The sequence below is a fragment of the Carassius gibelio genome, chromosome A21, assembly GCF_023724105.1.
Source record: "Carassius gibelio isolate Cgi1373 ecotype wild population from Czech Republic chromosome A21, carGib1.2-hapl.c, whole genome shotgun sequence".
Classification (NCBI taxonomy): domain Eukaryota; kingdom Metazoa; phylum Chordata; class Actinopteri; order Cypriniformes; family Cyprinidae; genus Carassius; species Carassius gibelio.
Window position 1 is genome coordinate 6762466 of NC_068391.1, and position 20044 is coordinate 6782509.

At 38.3% G+C, this 20044-nt stretch overlaps 3 protein-coding genes across 17 annotated transcripts in view; 1 reads left to right on the forward strand and 2 right to left on the reverse strand.

The window, feature by feature from the left end:
* The window catches only part of LOC127941310 (spectrin alpha chain, non-erythrocytic 1), a 31955-nt gene extending 23024 nt beyond the window's left edge, over nucleotides 1–8931 (forward strand). For 5 of the 14 annotated variants that reach the window (XM_052536246.1, XM_052536249.1, XM_052536239.1 and 2 more), the window contains 20 exons: nucleotides 1703–1834; nucleotides 1919–2056; nucleotides 2169–2273; nucleotides 2369–2577; nucleotides 2678–2798; nucleotides 2915–3036; nucleotides 3194–3326; nucleotides 3440–3538; nucleotides 3659–3818; nucleotides 3940–4016; nucleotides 4114–4323; nucleotides 4412–4708; nucleotides 4783–4895; nucleotides 5386–5403; nucleotides 6786–6840; nucleotides 7525–7721; nucleotides 7855–7908; nucleotides 7996–8142; nucleotides 8221–8368; nucleotides 8473–8931. In XM_052536246.1, the coding sequence (XP_052392206.1) occupies nucleotides 1703–1834; nucleotides 1919–2056; nucleotides 2169–2273; nucleotides 2369–2577; nucleotides 2678–2798; nucleotides 2915–3036; nucleotides 3194–3326; nucleotides 3440–3538; nucleotides 3659–3818; nucleotides 3940–4016; nucleotides 4114–4323; nucleotides 4412–4708; nucleotides 4783–4895; nucleotides 5386–5403; nucleotides 6786–6840; nucleotides 7525–7721; nucleotides 7855–7908; nucleotides 7996–8142; nucleotides 8221–8368; nucleotides 8473–8598 (2661 nt within the window). In that variant the 3' untranslated portion in view covers nucleotides 8599–8931. Of the gene's footprint in view, nucleotides 1–99; nucleotides 115–1702; nucleotides 1835–1918; nucleotides 2057–2168; nucleotides 2274–2368; nucleotides 2578–2677; nucleotides 2799–2914; nucleotides 3037–3193; nucleotides 3327–3439; nucleotides 3539–3658; nucleotides 3819–3939; nucleotides 4017–4113; nucleotides 4324–4411; nucleotides 4709–4782; nucleotides 4896–5385; nucleotides 5404–5755; nucleotides 5819–6785; nucleotides 6841–7524; nucleotides 7722–7854; nucleotides 7909–7995; nucleotides 8143–8220; nucleotides 8369–8472 lie in introns of all 14 variants that reach the window. The other 9 variants (XM_052536245.1, XM_052536248.1, XM_052536238.1 and 6 more) reach the window with 4 other exon arrangements.
* On the reverse strand, nucleotides 8920–12921 carry LOC127941311 (cytoplasmic dynein 2 intermediate chain 2). The gene is made up of 9 exons (XM_052536250.1): nucleotides 12564–12921; nucleotides 12221–12472; nucleotides 12024–12133; nucleotides 11782–11939; nucleotides 11272–11381; nucleotides 11013–11180; nucleotides 9914–10146; nucleotides 9655–9812; nucleotides 8920–9290 (listed from the first exon to the last, which is right to left on the reverse strand). Exons 1-9 carry the CDS (start codon nucleotides 12639–12641, stop codon nucleotides 9052–9054), a joined length of 1506 nt encoding a protein of 501 aa, XP_052392210.1. The 5' UTR covers nucleotides 12642–12921; the 3' UTR covers nucleotides 8920–9051.
* A 1060-nt stretch (nucleotides 12922–13981) lies between these two features.
* On the reverse strand, nucleotides 13982–17450 carry LOC127942053 (protein SET). Of its 2 annotated transcripts, none has more exons than XM_052537586.1 (8): nucleotides 17129–17450; nucleotides 16111–16168; nucleotides 15863–16005; nucleotides 15651–15754; nucleotides 15447–15560; nucleotides 15192–15362; nucleotides 14956–15091; nucleotides 13982–14805 (listed from the first exon to the last, which is right to left on the reverse strand). In XM_052537586.1, the coding sequence occupies exons 1-8, from the start codon at nucleotides 17199–17201 to the stop codon at nucleotides 14801–14803; spliced, it is 804 nt and encodes a 267-aa protein (XP_052393546.1). In that variant the 5' UTR covers nucleotides 17202–17450; the 3' UTR covers nucleotides 13982–14800. The 2 variants fall into 2 exon arrangements, with proteins under 2 accessions (XP_052393546.1, XP_052393545.1); XM_052537585.1 differs by having other exon boundaries at nucleotides 14951–15091; nucleotides 17129–17449.
* Nucleotides 17451–20044: the final 2594 nt, after the last annotated feature.

Genomic DNA, 20044 nt, shown 5'->3' on the forward strand with positions numbered 1-20044 from the left:
AAATGTGTTTCTCATATTATTCCCGCCTCAACCCCAAGTGTTTTATTATATAGGAAATTAAACTGAAATTCTGTCTGTGTTCCCATTGTCTGTTTCTAGCTGTCCAAGCTGCTGGTAAGTGCAGTAGTGTGCCAGAGCTAACTAACCCCAAAAAGCTCTCTCCACTTGTTTATTGTCTTATTGTTTTGTCTGTAAATGTGTATTTGAGTTCCGTATGTCTATTATATGTGTCGCTTTGTACAGCATCATCAGTTGTTTGTCCCCTTCCTGCGCCCCATTGTTGCATAATTTAATTTTTTTATTTCTGGGTGTGGCCTCCATTTTGTTGTTTTCATTGAAGTTGGGATGTCTTGGTTTAAATTTGTTCCACACAGAAAAGCTGAACTTCTCACAGTGTTGTGGAACTAAGAGCAAACTATAACAAAAAGTAGAATGCGAAAGACAATTTCTGGCTGTGTTCAGAATAGTGTAGTAGAATTATATGTTTTATGCTGCCTACCGTTTTATGAACTACTATGTGAAACAGAACACATTACACATTTGATAAACGCATATACTATATGTGATGTAAACAGCCTTTTTAAATCACATTTTATCATAAATATCGCAAAAAAGTTTTTAGTTTGTGACGGGCCAATAAAGGTCAAGTTGTGCAACCTCATAATTTCACCAACAAAGAGAAGTTATCAGAAAACTAAGAAATAAGTCACTGGAACTAGCGCGATCACAAAACGAACATCATAAAAGCAGCCATTTGTTTGCATGCTTGGTTAAATATTTAAATTCAAAAGCATCTATGTTTTACTATAGAATACGTGATACATTGATCATAGATCATTTATCAGGACTCAAAATTAATCACACAGAAATATATTTCTATTTTATTTATTTATCGAGGCACGATCAAGCCCCGGAAGTGACAGTGGAAACACGACTGGCCCTGGCATGCACTAGCACGCCCGGTTTAGGCCCGACAGTGGAAACTTGGCTAGTGTGTCCTAATTGTACTGCACATTTTACCAAATATAGTAAATCATTCAGATATTAAATGCATACAGGTTTTACAGAATACATCGAACATGCATGCTGCAAAAGTAGAATACGTAGTATGTTAGAGTGCTATTCCGAACATAGCCCCAATCCTGTGTCAACCCAGAGAGAGAAAGTGGAGAGGTGCTTTCAAACAAGTAATTCTGCTTTGCTTCTTGTGGAATACTGTTAAAACAACAGAATCTGTTACGTGTGTGCTACAGCCAGAATCCATAAGCAGTTACAGTACCAGCAGCCCGGCTTTCTTTGAGTGTATCAGCAAATGCTTTAGAAAAGCCGTTTGGAATTGCTTTTTCCTGCTTCCATTCTCTCTGGGTGATATAAAATGTGGAATGATCTCAAACAAAACACCCCAACTCCTCCTAGGTTCCGCTCAGAGTTCATTGTGTGCTGGATGCTGTCCAGTTCATTTTATTGAATGTTCCATCAGGCTTTGATTGTGTCCTGTTCACAGTATGAGTTCCACGTTACATGTTTGGTCCTTGTTTGGTGGTTTGTTAATTCAGTCACTGCACTTTTTTTATGCTTATTTTAAATACAAGTTTAGCAGAGTTAGATAAAAAACCAGCTATTGCTTTTTCAAAGCCGCACCCATGCATGACTTCACTGTGTGGCTCAGTTTTGCTGGATTTCGCTTTCTTGACACTTTCAGAGCAAGCACCAGAAGCACCAGGCTTTTGAGGCCGAGTTACACGCTAATGCTGATCGTATCCGTGGGGTGATTGACACGGGCAATGCTCTCATCCAGAGAGGTGCCTGTGCTGGAAGTGAGGATGCTGTAAAGGTAACACATTTAGAAGTATTTCAGAAATAGGCAGATGGTGAGTTACAGTCTGTGCTCAATTTGCATTCTCATATTTGCTCTCAGGCTCGTCTTAATGCTCTGGATGAGCAGTGGCAGTTCCTTGTCAACAAATCTGCTGAGAAGAGCCAAAAACTGAAGGAGGCAAACAAGCAGCAGAACTTCAACACTGGCATTAAGGACTTTGACTTCTGGTTGTCTGAGGTATTGATATATGACTTAGGATAATTCTTAGTAGGTCTTGACGTAAATAATGACTTAAATGTAAAAATAATAATCATAACAATATCCATACACATTTTTCATGTGCTCTTAGGTTGAGGCTCTTCTTGCCTCTGAGGATTATGGCAAAGATCTGGCCTCGGTCAACAATCTGCTTAAGAAGCACCAGCTTTTGGAGGCTGACATCTCTGCTCATGAGGTAGCTCTTCAGACATACTGATCAGGGATCACTCGTTTAGGTTATATCCAAAATCCAGTATATTCTGATTAATGCTTGTTTTTGTGATCTTATAGGATCGTCTGAAGGATCTTAATGGCCAGGCTGACAGTCTGATGGCCAGCAATGCCTTCGACACCTCTCTGGTTAAGGATAAGCGTGATGCCGTTAACGGACGCTTTAGCAAAATCAAGAGCATGGCTGCTGGGCGCCGTGCCAAGCTGAATGAGTCGCATCGTCTGCATCAGTTCTTCAGGGATCTGGACGATGAAGAATCTTGGATCAAGTATGGATTACATTATTCTGAGTGATTGATCAGATAATTGATCACAGCAACTGCATTCTTTTGAGGCTGTATACTAGATTGAATTCATTGCTTCCATTAGGGAAAAGAAGTTGTTGGTGAGCTCGGAGGACTACGGACGTGATTTGACAGGAGTACAGAATCTGAGGAAGAAACACAAGAGGCTGGAGGCTGAGCTTGGAGCACACGAGCCGGCTATTCAGGTAAGAAGGGGCACCTGCATCATGGTTACATATCAATTCATACAAATGCTTAGAGCATTTTAAAAGCCAGTTGAATCATCATTCTGAATGCTAACTGTATTTTTGTGGCCTTGCAGTCTGTGTTGGAAACTGGGAAGAAGCTGTCTGACGACAACACTATTGGACAGGAAGAGATCCAGCAGAGGCTGGCCCAGTTTGTGGAGCACTGGAGGGAACTGAAAGATCTGGCTGCTGCTCGGTGAGAGATTATACTATTTTTCTTTTTTTCTTTTTGTTTTTCTGATCAGGTTGTAATGTTCGTATCAATATGTTTTTTTTTTTGTTTTTTTGTTTTTTGTTTTTTTCAATAATTAAAAAAAATCTCACCAATTATTATTTGGTTTTCTGGTTTTTAGTGGACAGAGACTTGAGGAGTCGCTGGAATACCAGCAGTTTGTGGCAAATGTGGAGGAAGAGGAAGCTTGGATTAATGAGAAACTGAACCTGGTTGGAAGTGAGGATTACGGTGATACTCTGGCAGCTGTGCAGGTGCAAAATTATAAACCACATTTAGCTGATTATCCCTTGATCTTGGACACACCTTCATATTTCTGTTATTAGCTTGTGTCTTCATTTTTATTCATTTGGCTTTTATTTTCTAGGGCTTGCTGAAGAAACACGAAGCTTTTGAAACAGATTTTACGGTGCACAGGGACAGAGTGAATGATGTGTGTTCCAATGGAGATGAACTTATCAGAAAGGTACAGTTCAACATTTAGAAAGTCCATATAGTGACCGTTTAATGCTTAATTACAGACGGGATCTTAAAAGTAAAATGTGACCGGCTAGTCAAATTTCATCATATTGTTGCTATTGTGCAGGAGAACCACAATGTGGAGAACATCATGGCTAAAATGAAAGCCCTGCGTGGGAAGGTGTTGGAACTGGAGAGCGCTGCAGCTCAGAGGAAGTCTAAGCTGGATGAGAACTCTGCCTTCCTTCAGTTCAACTGGAAGGCTGATGTGGTGGAGTCCTGGATTGGTGAGTCAATGAGATTTCATTCAAATGTGAAGAAACTTTCATTTAAAAGAGGGTTTGATAAGAAATAGTGTTTTCTCTGCTGCTTTGTAATCTGTAACTCAAATGTGACTGGCTTGATCAGGTGAGAAGGAGAACAGCTTGAAGACTGATGACTATGGTCGTGATCTGTCCTCGGTGCAGACTCTTCTCACTAAACAGGTGTGATATTGCATTTGAAAAAATGTGTAATGCAATCATAAGTCGTAAAACAGCAGGTCCTTTACTACTGTAACTGTTTTATTCCACTCTTTCATAGGAAACCTTTGATGCTGGGCTTCAGGCCTTCCAGCAGGAAGGCATCACCAACATCACAGCCCTGAAAGACCAGCTGTTGGCAGCCAAACACGTGCAATCCAAGGCCATTGAAGCTCGTCATGCTACCCTGATGAAGCGCTGGAACCAGCTGCTGTCTAACTCCGCTGCCCGCAAGAAGAAGCTTCTGGAAGCCCAGGAGCACTTCAGAAAGGTTTGAAGAATGGAATTTTGCCTAAAGTTAGGAATGGGGAGTTTTGTGTGTCTTAAACTCCCGTTCTCTTGTTCGCTACTCCATCCAGGTTGAGGATCTCTTCCTCACCTTTGCCAAGAAGGCTTCAGCCTTCAACAGCTGGTTTGAGAACGCTGAAGAAGATCTGACAGACCCTGTGAGGTGCAACTCTCTGGAGGAGATCAGAGCCCTGCGGGAGGCCCATGATGCCTTCCGCTCCTCGCTCAGCTCCGCAGAGGCCGACTTCAGCCAACTTGCAGAACTTGATCGCCAGATCAAGAGTTACCATATGGTCTCCAATCCATACACTTGGTTCACCATGGAGGCTCTAGAGGAGACCTGGAGGAACCTTCAAAAGATCATCAAGGTGATGATGGGATCCTGAAGCATGACTGAATTTTTTTATAAAGTAGTTAAATAATTTTTGTACTTGCTCTGTAGGAGCGAGAGCTGGAGCTACAGAAGGAGCAGAGGAGACAGGAAGAGAACGATAAACTCAGACAAGAGTTTGCCCAACATGCCAATGCTTTCCACCAGTGGCTGCAGGAAACCAGGTACAGGGGACCAGCATGCACTACTTAGAGTGCTGATTTCTCCATGTCATTATTGTATTATTGTATGCTCGAGTACCAAACACACACAACATACAACACATTTGTTTCCATTGCATGAAATCACACACATCTGTTTGGATTTGATCAAGCTTTCCTGATCTCCATGTAACTTTCTTAGACGCCCATTTGTATTCATGTCAACTGTTTTTGTGACTACAGTCTTTAAGTCATTGCCTGCTTTGCCATGTCGTCTGTATCGGTGAATGGTTCTTCACATTGATCACAGAACATAAACCCATCTGTGCTTGATATGCTACAGCAGGCTTTGTGCTGATCACAGTAGCATTCATGTGAGTGTTGAGTAGTGGCGATGTCACAGCTCAATGTTTTAACTGTTTCTTTCTCTCTCCCTCCCCTATTTGTCTCTCTTTCCCCATTCCTTCGGCCTTCTCACTGCTACAATGATGCTTGGAATCATTTTTCTAATCAGGACATACCTTCTGGATGGGTTAATATCACATTTTTTACTCTTTTACTATAGTGTGTGTGTGTGTGTGAGTGAGTGTGTATGTATTGTTTAATAGCATTTAATGAATGTCAAGGAACTGTCGTGATAGAAACACATTTGGTATAAAATAAACCAGGAATTTGTGAGTTTCAGGTTAGAGTAGAACAATAATTTGGATCAAAATAATAATACAGGGTGTCTTAAGATCATCAAGAAGGACTTTATCTCGCTTTACATTTATTTTTGCATATTTTATTGTATGTTTTGACTATATATTTCCAGATGTATTCCTTTGTTTTTTCACTCTTTTTCCATTCCCTCTTCATCTCCCACTTCCATCGTCTCTGAATAGCATAGCCTATCGGAGGGTAGTCCGGGTCTTTCAGTATGAAGTCGATGATGATCTTTCTGGAAGGTCTTCTCCCTTTTTTCCTCCTATGATTGGCCTCTTACCTCTCACCCCACACCTTTTGGGTTTTCTTCTCCTCACGCACTCGAGTCTGACACCCACTGTAAAGGCTCTTATGTGTGTGTGTTCACTCCTTTTTACTAACATTCATTGGGATGTGAGGCTTTTTTTTTTTTAGATGAACCCTTCCAGCTTCTTAACCCAATGAGCCTGGCTTCATTTGGCACCGAGGTTGAGGAGTGTGAACACTTCATCTCATTCTTGAACCTTTTTGTTGTTTCCATGTTTCGGTTATTTGGAGGGAAATATTCATGCACCAGATCCAGGGTGGAAACTGCTGTGTGATTTCCATGATTGAAAACGTACTTTTAGACTTTTTCAATCTCCTGGTCTGAATTTGAACAGCTGTGCATTGACATTTTTAGACATTTATAATATGGCTAGTTCAGTCAGACTCCTAATCTTTGATTTTGCACATTTTGCTTTTTAAAACTAAGTAGTGGTACAAATATAGAAGTTTCTAACCCTGCTGACAGCAGCCCTAATTAAGCATGGTCTGCATTACCATGGATATAATTTGGCTTCATTAGCATGACTTTCTTACTGTAGTTGCATTCTGGGATGGCTTCATTGTTTGTACTCCATATCTACAACAAAACAATTGGTAAGTCCTATTATCAGGTACAAGAAATTCAGGAAGATGTAGGTTACATAACCAGATGTAATGACAGGTTGTGCAAACCATTTAAACAAAGTAGCATAATCCGGAGTCATATAAAACAGACCTTTCTAAACCTCTGGAAAACACAACTGGTTTTGTTCCTGATAATGACCTAATAACTGAGCTAGTCTAGTGAGAGCCGCTCTTGTAAGGTGTAGACTGGCATGTGGAGTGAGTGAGATGATTTTGGGTGGATGTGTCTTGTGCTCTCGGGCTCCTGCTGCTGGTTTCATCATTCTGTGTGTGGGGCAGGTCCTGCATGGTGGAAGAATCCGGAACTCTAGAGTCCCAGCTAGAGGCCACTAAGGTGAGTTTGAGAGCAGTAAATGGATGTTTGATATCTTTTTAATGAAGCTGATCGATTTGGAATAACAAAATGAATCCGCATTAATGAAATTTCAGCTTTTTCTGATTATTATCAGTATTGAAAACAGCTGAATATTTAAACTGCTAAATATTTTTTGGAAAGCGTAATACATTTCTTTTTTTATTAAAGGGTTAGTTCACCCAAATATTAAAATTATGTAATTAATAACTCACCCTCATGTTGTTCCAAACCCGTAAGACCTCCGTTCATCTTCGGAACACAGTTTAATTTTAGATTTAGTCCGAAAGCTTTCCCAGGCCATGCAAATTGATAAAATCCTAAAAATATACATTTTATAAAATATAAAATAAAGTTCTGTTGATCTCTAAATAAATGTATTTTTGTATAGTATAGTGAGTACAATTTTTGTAGTCATGCTGACTGAAGTTTTTCTTTAAATGTTACTGTGTGTGCCCTATTTATATAAAGTATTTTTTTTTTTTTTTTATATCCATCCATTATAAATGACTAGAAAGTTATGGAAAGATCATGGGAATTCAACAGTTCACTTTAGATGTCTGTAGGAAAGAACACATTAAAACACTTTTCTAAGCTTTAAACCCAAGACAGTAATAAATGTAGTGCTCTGTTCTCATGTCTTAACCCTTGGGTTTTTTTCTGCAGCGCAAGCACCAGGAGATTCGTGCCATGCGCAGTCAGCTGAAGAAGATCGAGGATCTGGGAGCAGCCATGGAGGAGGCGCTGATCCTGGACAATAAATACACAGAACACAGCACCGTGGGTCTGGCCCAACAGTGGGACCAACTCGACCAGCTGGGCATGAGAATGCAACACAACCTGGAACAACAGATCCAAGCCAGGTGCCACTTCTCAAACCAGTCCACAACACTTTTCTATTATATCATACTAAAACCATTTTTGATCATTTGAATTAGAATTTATTTTTGAATACACTGTTGTTATTATTTATTAATTATTGTAATTATCTTCTAGAAACACTACAGGAGTAACAGAAGATGCCCTGAAGGAATTCAGCATGATGTTCAAGTGAGCAATTAACTTTAAAGAAAATAAAAACATTAAAATGTTAAACTTAAGTGTTCTGGCAACTTAACAGAAATGTTTGTTTCTCAGGCACTTCGACAAAGAAAAATCTGGCCGTCTCAATCACCAAGAGTTCAAGTCCTGCCTGCGGTCACTGGGCTACGACCTGCCCATGGTTGAAGAAGGAGAACCAGACCCCGAGTTCGAGTCCATCCTCGACATAGTGGATCCAAACAGGTGAGAAACATCATCTGTGGATGGGCTCAATATTCTGTTGTTTCTGTCATGGAGCTCACATCGGTTTGTTTGGTTCAGGGATGGAAACGTGTCCTTGCAGGAGTACATGGCCTTCATGATCAGCCGAGAAACAGAGAACGTGAAGTCAAGCGAGGAGATCGAAAGCGCTTTCCGTGCTCTCAGTGCCGAGAACAAACCTTACGTCACCAAGGAAGAACTCTACCAGGTACAAAATATCAAACCCATGCCATTTATAAAAAAAGGAGTTTTAGATCAGTTTCATTTTTGGGTTGTTAGAAAGATGATCTTAACGACCTTCTGTGTTTCCAGAACCTGACGAAGGAACAGGCAGACTACTGCATTTCCCATATGAAACCCTACATGGACAGCAAGGGCCGCGAGATCCCGTCAGCTTTCGACTTTGTGGAATTCACCCGCTCGCTCTTTGTCAACTGATTCCCCGCATCCTGCCTGCCAGTGACCAATCGGGATGCGTTTTCCCTCCTTCACAAGAACACACAGCCTAACTGCATGGATCTGAATTGAAATGCTCTATAACAATATCTGTATCTTGCTATTGCTCTTAACTCTCCTAAATTACTGCGTATTTATCTGACACTTCTTCATTCTTCACTAACAATAGTGTAGTGGATCTGTCTACATTTTATTGTGGTTGTTTTAGCTGTTAAGTGCTTTGCTTTGTTTAACTAACCTATAGAGAGGATATGCTGTAACATCACCCACAAGACTGCAGTGTGCTTAAATAAACGCTACTGGTTATAACTGGAAGGAATTGTCAAGTGTTTTTTTATTTTACAGTGTAAATATACAGTTGAAGATATGTGAATGTGTTTTTAAGAATGCTCAAGCCTGATCAGGACAGTCTGAAAAGAGGAAGCTCAAACAGACTCAGTCCACCACCTCATTGGCCAACTGTTCTAGCACTGCCGTCTCCTTTGCACCTTGTTCTGTTAACTCGGCACTGAGCTGCCAGATGTTGACACTACCATCTGCATTACCCACTGCCATCAGATTTGTGTGTTTGGGGTTGAACTCCAGACAATATGTTGGCTGACCACTTGTGTTCTGGTCAACTGTGGCAGCTGGCCTTAAAGACCTCCGACCCAAATCAAACATCTGGACCAAACCTGCCAGTGAAGAGTTTACATTTCTAATTATTATAAAATATCTTCAGACCATGCTAAATATAATTTTTTTTTATCTATATTAAAACTATTTATTAGAATGCAGTAAATATTTGAGCACAATCCTTTTTATATAAAAGTATATATATATGTATATATAAAATGTAGAAAAAATTAATCTAACTTTTTTTACATATTAGACAATAAATACATAACAATATATATATTTTTTATTATATTTAAACTATATTCATGTCTAATATTATACTTAACAATATTATATTAATAATAAACAGCTTTAATATATGTATCCAGTGTAGATCTGCTCTATATTTACTGGCCTTTTGAAGAATTACCAACATCTCACCCTGTCCTGTGGCTGCAGCAAAGACTAGAGGGCGTGTAGGTGACCACCTCACCCCAAACACGTATGAATCGGACACCCGTAGAGACAGCAGGGGACGGGGCTGGAGCACAGTGTGCAGGTGAGCCAAACCATCTGTCCCGACGCTTACAAACAGATTCCTAAATTCAGAAACACCAGTGTGTTACAATTACTGCCAATAAGCCTTAAAGTATATATTATAATAAGTTAATAACAGTACAAAATACAGCACAAAGCTCACCTATGGAACGGTGAGAAGTGAACTGAGTGTACAGGGCCCCCCAGTGGTGAGAAAGAGAATTGCACGGGGGCCCGCAGTGTCACGCTCTCACCATCAGGGGGCACTGCTGACACTGTCTCACTGCTGAAGGAGCATTTGAGCACAAGGCCTCCCTCTGAGCCCACCAGGAATGTGTCCAGGTCCCACGGGGAAAGTGCAACAGAGGTTACTCCTATAGTGGTACTACCTCGGGTCTTCAGGGAGAGAAAATTGTGTTGTATTACTAGGGTGGAATGCTCAAAAATGTTGTCATATTCCATCCCATATTGTATTAGTATATTATATTATATTATTGCACTGTTAACGTAAAAACGTACAAATAAATAATCAAAAAATAAATAAATATTATATATATATATATATATATTATAAAACCTTTACAGACATATATAAAAAAGACAAATACACATAACAACATAACTAAAATTTTACCTAAGGTTTAAATAAAAAAATAAATAAAAAAATGCCAAAGATAAAACCTGTATCAAAATATAAAAAAAAATAAAGACTATAATATCATCTCAATGATACAAATAAAAAAAATGTCACATACTATGTAATTTACCAAATATTTGGTAAAAAAAAAATGGCTCATCATGAAAAGTAAAAAAAATAAATGAATCATTAGTATAATTTGTTAGATTTTTCTAATGATTTTGAGCATAAATGTAACTTGTATATGACAGGCTTTTTGAGATCCACCAGGTCAGAAAAAAAAGTCATAAAAGTAGCACATTCTTTATCTGGGATCATTACAGTAATGATTAGATATCTCTCGCGGCTGTAGACTGTAATGTTTTCTCTTGGTTCTAAATAAATGCAACTTATAGTCCAGTGTGACTTATATATGTTTTTTTCCTCTTCATGACGTATTTTTGGACTGATGCGACTTATACTTAGGTGCGACTTATAGTCCGAAAAATATGGTACATTAATTTGTGTAAAAACCATGTGGTTCATTAGGATATATGTTTCATTATATCATCTTCACAAGGAAAACTGGACAGTTGGCCATTTTTACAAAATATTTTTTTTGCCAAGACCATATTGTGACACCCACCCTGCTTGCTGCTCCACACTGAGGCACCTGCTGTTGAACAAGGGCATATCCAGAACTCAAGATGAGTTTGGCTTCAGCTCCATCAACAGTCCACAACAGAACTCTTCCTCCTGAACCGGCGCTCAGTACCATAAACTCCCCTCTGCGAGCTCCTGGGACCCAGCTGACCTGTGCACACACAAATACTCTACAGTTATGTATGGATCACTGAAAACTTATTGATCAGATTTCATTTCATTTTATTTAATATGTTAAACACCTGAAAAACTGGTTCACGGTGGGTATCTGCAGACATTCCCGTCTGAGCCAAAATGAGGTCCTGTGAGCGGCTGGTGTCCCAGACCACCACCTCACCACTGTACAGCCCCCCTAATGACAGTAAAGATGACCAGCTGAGACACAGGACCAATTGAGGCAGCAATATTTATTTATCCGTAACAACGGAGGGTTTGGATTCCACTTTTGAATATAAGTGTCAAATACTGCAGTATAAAAATACAAGGAGAATATCACTTGCACAAATTAGATTTTTCTTTTAGATTTTAAGACTTACAACTCTTCGGAATTATATATATATTTAAAAAAGTATCTTATGCCCAATTCAAAAGTTCAAATGAAAAGCATTTATTTGAAAAATATTACACATTTTATGTTTATTTGGTTATGAGGTAAAATATGACCTAGCTGTGTGTGTGTGAGAGTCATTCTTTAAGGGATAAAAAGAAAAAAAAATTGAAAAGCATGTGATTTTGTAAATGTATTTCCATACCAGCAACCACAGACGGTCTGACAGGATGGAAGCACAGACACATGACCGGAGTGGGCACGTCTATGATCACATCCGGCCGCTTTGGGTTCAGGTTCTGCCGGTCCAGGTTCCATGTGCACACATAAGCCTTCTCATTGCTCCAATCACCATCATCCACACTAACCCCAAAAATACAACATTAAAACTGCATTAATCGCGACGGCAGGAGGTTTTATGTGTCTGTATGGGGAAAGAGCTGTTACCGGCCGAATCCACAGCCTATGACCGAGCCGGTGCAGTTCCAGGACACACCAGTGACTTGCAGACCCCTTTCCTGAGCCTCAACATGCTGAAGACGGTACATGCAAGACACCTGTGCAAAAAGAAATCACCAGCTGCAAAATCATTTTAACAATTATGAAACGATTTATTAATATATTTTTGCATTCAAGGCTCTCACCGACTCGGTCTGATCCTCCCAGTTCACTCGAAACCCATCAAAAGCATGGCTCTTGGAGTTTTTCACCAGTTCTTTGATAACTATGTCTTCAACTTTATGCAAGAAGTCCAGCAAACCAGGAAAGTCCGATATGTCTCGATCTAGAGAGAGTGTTTGACTGATCTGGTCTTGTGTCTGGGTGCTGTTGTCTGACACATCTCTGGCTTGTGTTTCAACCTCTGCTGTGTCAACTGGAAGAGTTTGACAGCTTCTCTGTGCGGGAATAAAAGACACACGATATATCGTCACACAAAAGGACTTGATATTTACAAAAGCATGAATATTCTGGCAAATGTTCACTTACTGATTCTTGTGTTTGCTGATGTGACTTTCTCCATGTCGACTCGGCACCAATTATGTCAAGAGTTTCATCCGTGAACATGTTTCAAATGTTGACCAAAAAACGTATGTTTATATCTCTACAAAATGCTTAAGTCCCAATAAGACGTTACCGTTAGCTGGGAGCTAGCGATTATTTCCATAAAGCACGATTTGATGGTTATTCGTTGTATGTAAAAAGGTTTTATGTTTGACGAATCAAAATCTGCTTCTGTTGTAGGAAAAACACTTATCGTTGCTAATTTTGTACGATATTTTATTGTATTTGGCCACTGCACAGAACTGTTCGTTCCTCCATTGTTATCCTGGATGTGACATCCGTGACTGCGCTGCCATGGATACACTGAGCCAATCAATGATTGACTGTCTATCGTACGTCACTGGTGCTAGCTTCTGATTGGTCAACCTACTCGGAGCAGTTTCAGTTTTACATTATAAAATGATATTTTTCTTGGGTCGTTCTTACAATTCGGTGCTATCTGGGCTTTGAAAAAATCTAAAACTAAATTAACACTAGTTGGTGAAATGCTTCATAAAAAGAACACGTGAACGTTTTCAAAAGTCATACTGACTAAATATTATATGTACAACTGACAGGCACAGGAAAGTATAACCGGTCATAAACAAACACATAATAACTTCTGGCGTCTAATATGAACTATTGTTTTCATTAATCACGAAATAATGTAATGTTCTTGTTATGAAGGTGATTTTTTTCTCACATGTCCGCTCTAAAATATCATGCGATAAACGTGCAACTAGTAGAATAACATTAATTAATTGAAATCAAACCCATTTCTCTTTATATTAAAATAAATCCATTATAATTAAACTTCAAGAAATATATCTTATCATTAATAATTTGAAGTGATAAAACATTCGTTTCCCTTGGGTTTCCTGCAATTCGGTGTACATAACCTTCACCATAAATGATCAACATCTAACCCAACATAAATTATATATGTATATATATATATATATATATATATATATAAAATCACTATTAATAATAATAAAATGTATATATTTTCCCCCATATCATTCAATCAAAATGTAGTGGATATTTTTAGAAGACATGTAATATACTGTTCATGGAAAATGACATGCCAATAAATCAAAATGGGTTAAACTATTCCGTTTTACACCCAAATCAGTGATTAAATGTCTCCTTTTAACCAAAGTCGTTAGAGCTCAAAGCAGTAAAAAATTCTAACCTTTGATGAGATACAATTCAAAATTAAGCTAAATTATAAAAAAAAAACAGGTTTAAAGGTATACCAAATTTTTTTAAATAAGTGTATAAAAACACCTTATTCTCTTAAACACGTTCATTTGTACATCTCCAAAAGAAGAAAACAGGTGGAGAAAAGACCAGTTGTAGAGTTCTTTAAGATTCTACAGCCTTTATTATCTCATTTAAATAATCCTTTAATTAGCCAAGCTCAAAATTACAAGAGGAAGTTTTTTTGTTTTGTTTTTATTAAAAATGTTTCAAACCTCATGGGTGTCTGTAAAACATTACAATGAAAATTCAATCAACATAAACCCAAATGTTGATGTGTCAAATGCCCACTTGCCCCACCCGACCCCACTGAACCGTCAACAATAACAACTGCCATACCCTGATATTGACCCCAAAACATTTACAAGAGGTGACAGGAGCTAGCTGGTGCTTTCCTTTTGTCCGATACATCACATAAGAAAAACAGTGTCAACTCTTTGGGGCCCACCTCTGCAGTAAAGAAAATATACAAAAAGAAAAAGTGGCTAGGTATGTACGCTATGATTAGATCACTGCACCATGGCTTATTACTTCAACTCACAACCATTCACAGAAAAAAATCTTTTCATATACTTAATATATAAACTGCTATTTAAGTTTAGTCTACAGAGGATGACGTGCAGATTGTTAATATTTTGCATTTGTCTTTGGAGATGGTTGTAATTAAAGATGACGCAAGAGGCTTCAGCAACGAGATGCCACTAGTTTTCCGATGCAGGAACTGTATGTCCAGGGAATTAACAGGGTTTAGACATGGTCAGGACAGGAGAGGCTTCAGTAGAACAGAAGATGGAGCACAAAAAAAAAGAAAAAGTAAAAACAAAGCTTTTTGCTCCCATGGTTGGAGGATGACTTCAAAAAGGAAAGAACAGGTGCGAGTGTTGGAATATGTCCTTATCAGCCTTTAGTCATCCTCCCCATCATCCTGAAAAAAAGAAAGGGAAAATATTTGGGGGTCAAACTTAAGCCAGCTTTTGATAAATTGATAAATACATTTTAGATCAATGTCTGCATATAAACTGTCATGCATTAAAGAGTGGAATTTCCCTAAAGTGCTGAATAATTCTCACCTCACCATCTTCTCCATCATCCTCCTCTTCATCTTCCTCTCCCTCTTCCTCATCCCCTTCTTCATCAATGTCCTCCAAACCCTCCTCTTCCTCATCATCTTCCTCCTCGCCTTCACCCTCTTCATCATCCATATCAGGAACCTGAGAGAGAGAAAAAGATAAATACAAGTTCTGACATGCTATGGCTAATACACACCTGCAGTAATGCAATAATAATAATAATAATAATAATATTTCATACCAGGTAGTACTGCAGAGGGTTGGGCCAGATGTCATCTTTAATGACCTCTCCGAGTTCATCAGCCCCTGCATCGGAGTGATCGGTGAACCAGGTGAAGAAACTCTCTGGCTCTTCATGTTGCCTTTTCTTCCCTGCCTTGGTCTGTGTCTGTCCAGTACGCTTCGTCAGGTCCTGCATCGTACATAAAAAGTTAACGTACACCCAAAAAGGAACAGCATTCCAACAGCAAAAAAAAAAAAAACATAGCTAACCCACCTTTCCAGCCTTCCATTTGATTTCAGTGGATTTTGAAGATGGGTCACCACTCTCATTCAAGTGGAACTCTTTTGAGAGGACTTTGTTTTCAAAGTATGGATTTTCATCAAAGTACTGCAGAGAAGATAAAATTACAGGTCAGACCTTCGTTGGTCATAGCTGTTTATTACTTTCAGACTCGACCAGATGAAAAAGGGTACTTACAAAATCTATTCTGTAACCTGATTTGATGTCCTCAAACTCTGTGACCTCCACCCTGGTCAGGTAATGAAGTGCTTCTTCATCCTCCTCACCGAGCAAGGCTGAGACTATTAATCAGAAACAATTCATTAGAATAGAATATATGAACCATATCAGAAACCAACAATATTTAACATCACCCTCAAATGGTCTCAGTATTGTATGCATCTTCTCACCTTGTGGATGGTTGACGAATGTTGTGACCCAGAAGTTTGGAATTTTGGCTATAAGTTCTGACCTCTTCTGGAAGAACGGCTGACGTAGCTTATTGTACTTCTGCTCTACTTTTAAGATTTCCTCACTTGCCTGCTCATTCAATCTGAGGAAAGCAACAGAAGCGGGAAAAAAAAAAAATTAAATGCATAAATAAACCGCACTGAACCTGAGCTAACAAATGATACCCGAGCAGCACTGGCAAACTCACCTGTCAATTTCATTCTGTACTTCGTCAATGTGTTCAATTGCCTCCTGTTGCTCTTTTTCTGAAATGCAATAAACAGAAAGATTAACAAAAATGCTAATTCACTATGCCATTAAAATGCATAATTGTCCTACAAAAAATAAGGACAAAATTGCATGTGCAAGCAATCCTTATATACGGACTAACATAAAAGCACAACTTCACAAATAATTGCATATGCCACTTTACACTAAACAATGCATTTGCACAATGTAAACACGATCTATTTCGTAAATCAAACTAACAAAATAAAGCAACATTATCGAATATTCGATTCAAAAACACAAGAGAAGTTAAAAGTGAAACCGAGGTGTTAACGCCAAACAACCGGCTCAATCCGGTGCAGTTTCAGCAATAGCTGCGCAAGGCCGCGAGGTTTAAACAGAGGAGGAGGCCACGCGCTGGGCCAGATTTACCTTCCTCCCAATGAATTACACATTATTGCCATGCATTAACAGTTAGATCGGATTAGAAAGTCATTTTGACCCAATTGCGCGTCATTGAACACATTTACAGTGATTTGTGATGCAGCGGCAGCATGGTTCAATGACAAATGTGGGAACGGCTCGTGATGGCGGGGGAGACACAATAAGCAGTTAGTCTATTAACACACAACATGGGCGCAATGCAATGCACAAATAACACTCGAGCCACATTGTATTTAAAACACAGAGCTAAGCACATACATAAGTGGAAACAACCAGGAACTATACTGTTTTTATAAATTAAATGGCGCGCTAGCGCAATGTTCTTCGCGCGTGGCACAATGAAGCCGCCGCGCAAGGAAACATGGCCTCCGGTGCGCGCAACACCCCTTGGCTGAAATTTCACCGCAAAAAAAGACTTTTGTTGGGTAACTCGGGCTTTGTTTAAATGTTAAAATAAACACCAAGCGGCTAGTTAAAATTGATATTCGTGCTTTAAACGCAAGAAATGTAAGTTACTGAAAATGGCGGTGCGCAGGAGGCCGCCATTACTTTACCCGAGGTCTCGTCCGCTCCGTCGTGATTCGAGTTCTGCTCCTTTCGGCTCACTTTCGCCGACGACGCCGACATTATTCCTCCACAGCCGAGGATTTGCCTTCTTACTCCTAAAACAAAAACTCCGGAACGTCCTCCTCCGCTCGATGAAAGCGAAAGTAGTGGGAAATAAAGTTGGTTCTAGCTCAGTTTAGAAGTGCGAATATCACAACGTGTGTTGCGCTTCCCCTCCACACATACAACACACGCACGCACACACAAACTCAAATGAGAGATGCGTATCACGCCATGCACCTCCTCTTTTCTGACACCCACTGCTGTGCTCGCATGCGCGCCCCCTCTGGTAGTCCCGAGAACGCGCTTTAGGAGAATAAAGAGCCACGCCTCCTCCAGGGCAGGCATAATCAGAGCTGGATATAAGTGATTATATGTAATCTGAATTACGTAATCAGAATCCCCAAATTTGATACCAGTATATTGATTTTTCCTAATTATTATATAATTATATTTTCTCTTTTTCATCTTTTAAATGTTCCTCTAGCCTACCACTTGTATTCATTCAGAAAGTCTTCCAGTTTTGTGGACATTCCCACTAAGACGAGTCACCAGTCAGAGGGCTACACAGCATTTGACCACTGATTAAAACATTTCTGGTTTAAGAAGTTTCAACATTGCACAACAACGTGATGAACACATTCATTTTTAGTTTTAATTTTCACTCGGTGTATTATATAGCCAAGTATTACTAGATCTTTGGAAGGCTTTTGTCTTTCAAACACATAAAAAAAAAAAATTAAAAAAAAATATATATATATATTTACTTGTAGTACACCTAATATTTTAAAATAAACATTTTAATAATGAAGAAACATTTGCATGTTCATGGTTATTAGATTCGATTAGATTCAACTTTATTGTCATTATGCAGAGAACAAGTAGAGCTAATGAAATGCAGTAAGCATCTAACCAGAAGTGCAATAATAAAGTGTTTTATATACATAAAAGTGCAAAGTAAGTGAAGCTATGATATACAAAATGTACAGTGGAGTTGCTATATACAGTATTAAGCAAAGTATATACAAAATATAAATAGGAATGCAAATGTAGGGATTGTATGTACATAATGAACAGAGCAATTTAGGATTATATATACATTATGAACAGCAGCAACGTGAGAACAGTGGTAATAAATACAGTTGGATGAGTGTGCAAAAGTATTGTTAAACAATGTATTATATGCAAAATAACTAGTACAATGATATTTTTATAGAAATAGTTTACTGTGCTTTGTACAGTAACAACTTTAGATAATTTACAGTAATAGCTAGAATAGTGTGCAGTCTGTGCAAAATATGAGTAGTGCAAATATATGTATGTAAAGTACCGTGACCAGTGAAGTAAAACAGCAGGTGCAGGTTATACCGCTATTATACTGTCACTTTTTTATCAATTTAATATTTTTATGGTTAATAAAAGTATTATTTTGCTATAAAATATTATTATTATTTATTATAATTTTGTTGTCCTGTCTCTGTACCATTCATTGAACACCGATTTGCTTATTTTACCTGTTTCAACAAGGTCACACAGGCATGTTGTAGACACAACAAAATATGTAGCTAAAACATCTCAAATCATTTATTCATTCATTTACCCGAATGCTTACTGTATTTATAATACATTTATAGAGATTTGACACTGGTTTTGCATCTGATTGTGTTGACACATATTGTGTTTTGGCAGATATGTTTTGAGGAAAATTATCCATGCATCAATGCTTATAAATATTTAGCCTTGCTAATTCTCTAATAAACGATATAAATTTAAGAGTTACACTGATTACATTTTATTGTTACTTTCAATATTTTTTAGTAGACTATGTTTTACATGCATAGTTAGTCTCTGAAAAGAGGGCACATATGTCAAGCAAATAGCTACTTTCAAAAGACGTGCTTTTGAAAGAAAGTTTTGAGCTAATTCACATATCTTTTTATTCAAAGATTGTTTTTCTTCTTCTTCTAACTATTATTTTTTTTTAATTATACACTGATACAGGACTGATAGAGCTTGTCTGAATGTGTAGTTTGTTGTTTCTAAATTACTACCACACATTTGGGAAGAGTCTTTATGAAATATATTATCCGCCTTTTAATTAACTGTAACCAAGCTTTTCACCCTCATGTGGTGTTCGGGTCAATTTGACCCGGAGAAGATTTTCTTTTTCCCGAAAATAATAGTTAATGTTATCGCTTTGGACTGAAACTTAGTGACTTTGTTCCCAAAGGGTATAACTAAAGTTAAAAGAAATTTGGGAAATTTTCTTACTTTTTTGTGGGGGTTTTGTTACCTTGTTACACTTGTGGTGTTCCCGGTCAAAAATGACCGGCCTATAAAAAATAGCTCATAAATTACTCATTATACCATATTTTCACCCAATCTTGGATTCAATCTTTTTGTCAACTTGTTCTCTTTCAATTAGGACTGGTTTTATATTTCTTTTTGCATCTGATTAATCATGGGCCTCATTTATCTGAGAGTAGGCATCTCATTTTTTGAGTAAAAAACTAATAATTTATGAGTAAATTTGGAAATATGGAAAAAAATTATGAAAAAAATGGCTACTGTTGATCACACTAGTCTACTCTAATGTTTCACCAGGAATTTTGTTTTGAAACTTTTGTTTTGTAAAAAATATGGCACATAGTCACACTTGTGGTGTTCCCGGTCAAAAATGACCGGCCTGTAAAAAATAGCTTAGAAATCACTCATTATACCATATTTTCACCCAATCTTGGATTCAATCTTTTTGTCAACTTGTTCTCTTTCAATTAGGACTGGTTTTATATTTCTGTTTGCATCTTATTAATCGTGGGCCTCATTTATCTGAGAGTAGGCATGGTCAAAAATGGTCAAAATGG